Here is a 2,571-nt window from a genome sequence, read left to right on the forward strand (position 1 = left end):
TTTATTCATGTTGCTGATGACGCCAAAAAATTTAAAATCCCTCTTGAGGATCTTTCGGGTTTTTGGGGTGAAAATTTTATTGGAATTTTCAAAAATCTGGTCAAATCTCATAGTAAACCCCTAACACAGATCATTAATCGCTTGGATGAACAGCAGACTGGAAACAATATGAAAATACAAAAAAAATACGTGTTGAGTAACTGGGTTCTTTCTAAAAAATCAGAGGTATTCGAAAACTGGGTGACTGCAGATTCTGTGAAAATTCATGATGTTATTTTGAAAGCAACACGGCCAGACAATATTATTCAACTGACCAATGGAGAAATTTTTTCAATCGAGAAAATTTGGGTGAAAAAGCAGCTACCAAAGTTCTTCAATGACCTTCGGGAAATTAGTTTTGAAGGACGAAAGGGAAGCGACATAAGAGATGTTTTCAGTCACCCAACTCCCTCATCAGATATTGGTATTTTGCAGATGAGAGGTTTCCAGATCACGACTGTATCAATCACGGCTTCACAATACCGTTCAAAATGTTGTCTGTTACATGTCAACTCCAAAAAGTTTGTAATAAGATTGTTACATTCGGAATTTGTAAAATTTGAAGATGATTGAAGGGTCGATTGGAGCATTGAGGGTTGCTCAGTAATCAATGAAATTTGAGATTTAAATTAATTAAAAAAAGCTGAAGTCCGTCAACTAAAAATTATGGTTCATAAATAAATTCAAGAGAAATCAAACCTTCTTATTTCTATTAGTGGATATTATTATTACGCATTCATCTACGAACGTGCTTTATAACAATAGTAAAAAATCATAACTCTCTCAGTGATGCAAAACTCTTATTTTATTCAAATTCCATCAATTTCCCGCCCAGTCGCTATTGTACCTCCCTCCCAAAACGCCATACCCTCGCATCAATGGCGTTTTTACATTCCCATTTGAGTAACAGAGTCATGAGTCCCAGTCGTGTTCCACAGTCAAAAATATAGCTGCATTATATATAAAGTAGTAAAAAAGCCATCAATTTTCTTGCGAACATAGTTTCAAGGTGAATAATGTCTTGGCACTACGGATTTGTTCAACTCCAGGTTTTATTCAATGCCCTTGAATCTGCTTTTTTCCCGAGTGTGCCGGTACATGTGATCGTCGGATGTCTTCCATAGTGTTGCCTAAGTCCATCAATTTGAACGTATTACATTTATCAGACAAAAAGTACATCGAAATAATTATCGTATTATTATGAACTACTAAGTTTTAACCTCATTTTTAATGTCCAACTAAATCAGGCATTCATTTTTTAATTGAATGACGCCACGCGAAAACAGTCTCTCCTGTCGGCTAGTCACGTGAAATCTTCGGCGATTTTCACCGGGATCATCCGTGAAATTCTAATTACGTCGTATTAAAAATTGCTTGATAAGTGTTCGTGTGTGTTTATTGGTGTTTTCTCAGTGCTTAAGACTTTCATAGATAATTTTTTGAAATCAAAAGGATACCATCGTCAGATATATACTGGGGCTATTAGCCCTACCGTAATTGTTCAGCGGAAAGTGATTAAGAATAATCATTGTTAACCTTGTATTCGAAGAACCGAGTGAGACATACATTATTGCTCACCATGACAACTTTTGAAAATTCCCACAACGCCGCATTTATGATCGTCAAATTCAAGGAGTTACTCAACAATGGGCAGCAATCCATTGATCTCGTTCGATCACAATGGACGTATATGGATAGAAAACAATTGATGTGTAAATATCCTCCACCAAAATTTTATTCTCGTCTTGATTGCTGGCTTACAAATGAGAAAGACGCCGAGGAATGTTGGGAAGACTATCCAGTTGATTTGATTTCTACAGCCGGTGAGTAAATTGTACATCCCAATGTGTTTGTATCAATAATCGAAGTTAACCTTTAAATTATTTTATTTCTGCATGTAAAATCATCAATTTCTTTCTGGTACAATCAATTGATTTCATTTGTTCTTCTTTTTGGCCCAGAGTCTGTTACCCAAGGTAAACGTCGATTGATAAGAGCTTACAAAACTGATGATGTGAACAGCACTGATACTGAACGTTCACGATCTTTTCAGTTAGCATGTTCATTATCAAAGACCGAGGTCAGACGACAGCTTCATAAGATTCTCCAATGTCCGTTCATGTTCCGTTGAGCAAATTAGGAACGTCAATACGTGAGTAAACAAATTAGCTTCAAATGATTCCTTGGTTTTGTTTCAAGTGGAAAGGTTATCTTTTCCTTATTGAGTTTATTTTCATATTTTCCTTTATACGCTCACAATACATTTAAATCTGACCACGCAATATATCATTCTTCCTTTCCTAATTTCACAATAATGGCAGTAAATGATTCAAGAACAGTTCCGGACAATATTCAACGATCAGCTCCATCGAAAGCATCACGAAATCGTAAAAGATGTATTCCTAGCGATTCGAGTAGCGGTGCTGAGTCCTCTTCATCGATTGACAGTTCAAACTGTGGTAGGGACACCTCCAATCGCGCTACATCTCCCGATGAACCCCATGAACAGTCAACATCTAACAGATTCTATAA

General features: G+C 36.4%; 2 protein-coding genes across 2 annotated transcripts in view; both read left to right on the forward strand.

Annotated features, from left to right (window-relative positions):
• Positions 1 to 785, forward strand: part of LOC105271709 (uncharacterized) — a gene marked incomplete in the record, with an annotated part of 2,433 nt that extends 1,648 nt beyond the window's left edge. The window contains 1 exon segment of the mRNA XM_011313426.1: positions 1 to 785. Within this exon segment, the coding sequence (XP_011311728.1) occupies positions 1 to 612 (612 nt within the window).
• Positions 786 to 937: 152 nt separating this feature from the next.
• LOC105271710 (uncharacterized) lies at positions 938 to 2,571 on the forward strand (the record flags this gene model as incomplete). The annotated part of the gene is given in 2 exon segments (XM_011313427.1): positions 938 to 1,862; positions 2,001 to 2,571. A coding segment is annotated over 1 exon segment (218 nt), but the record flags the coding sequence as incomplete, so codon positions are not given.

The sequence above is a fragment of the Fopius arisanus genome, unplaced genomic scaffold (assembly GCF_000806365.1).
Source record: "Fopius arisanus strain USDA-PBARC FA_bdor unplaced genomic scaffold, ASM80636v1 scaffold00121, whole genome shotgun sequence".
Lineage (NCBI taxonomy): Eukaryota > Metazoa > Arthropoda > Insecta > Hymenoptera > Braconidae > Fopius > Fopius arisanus.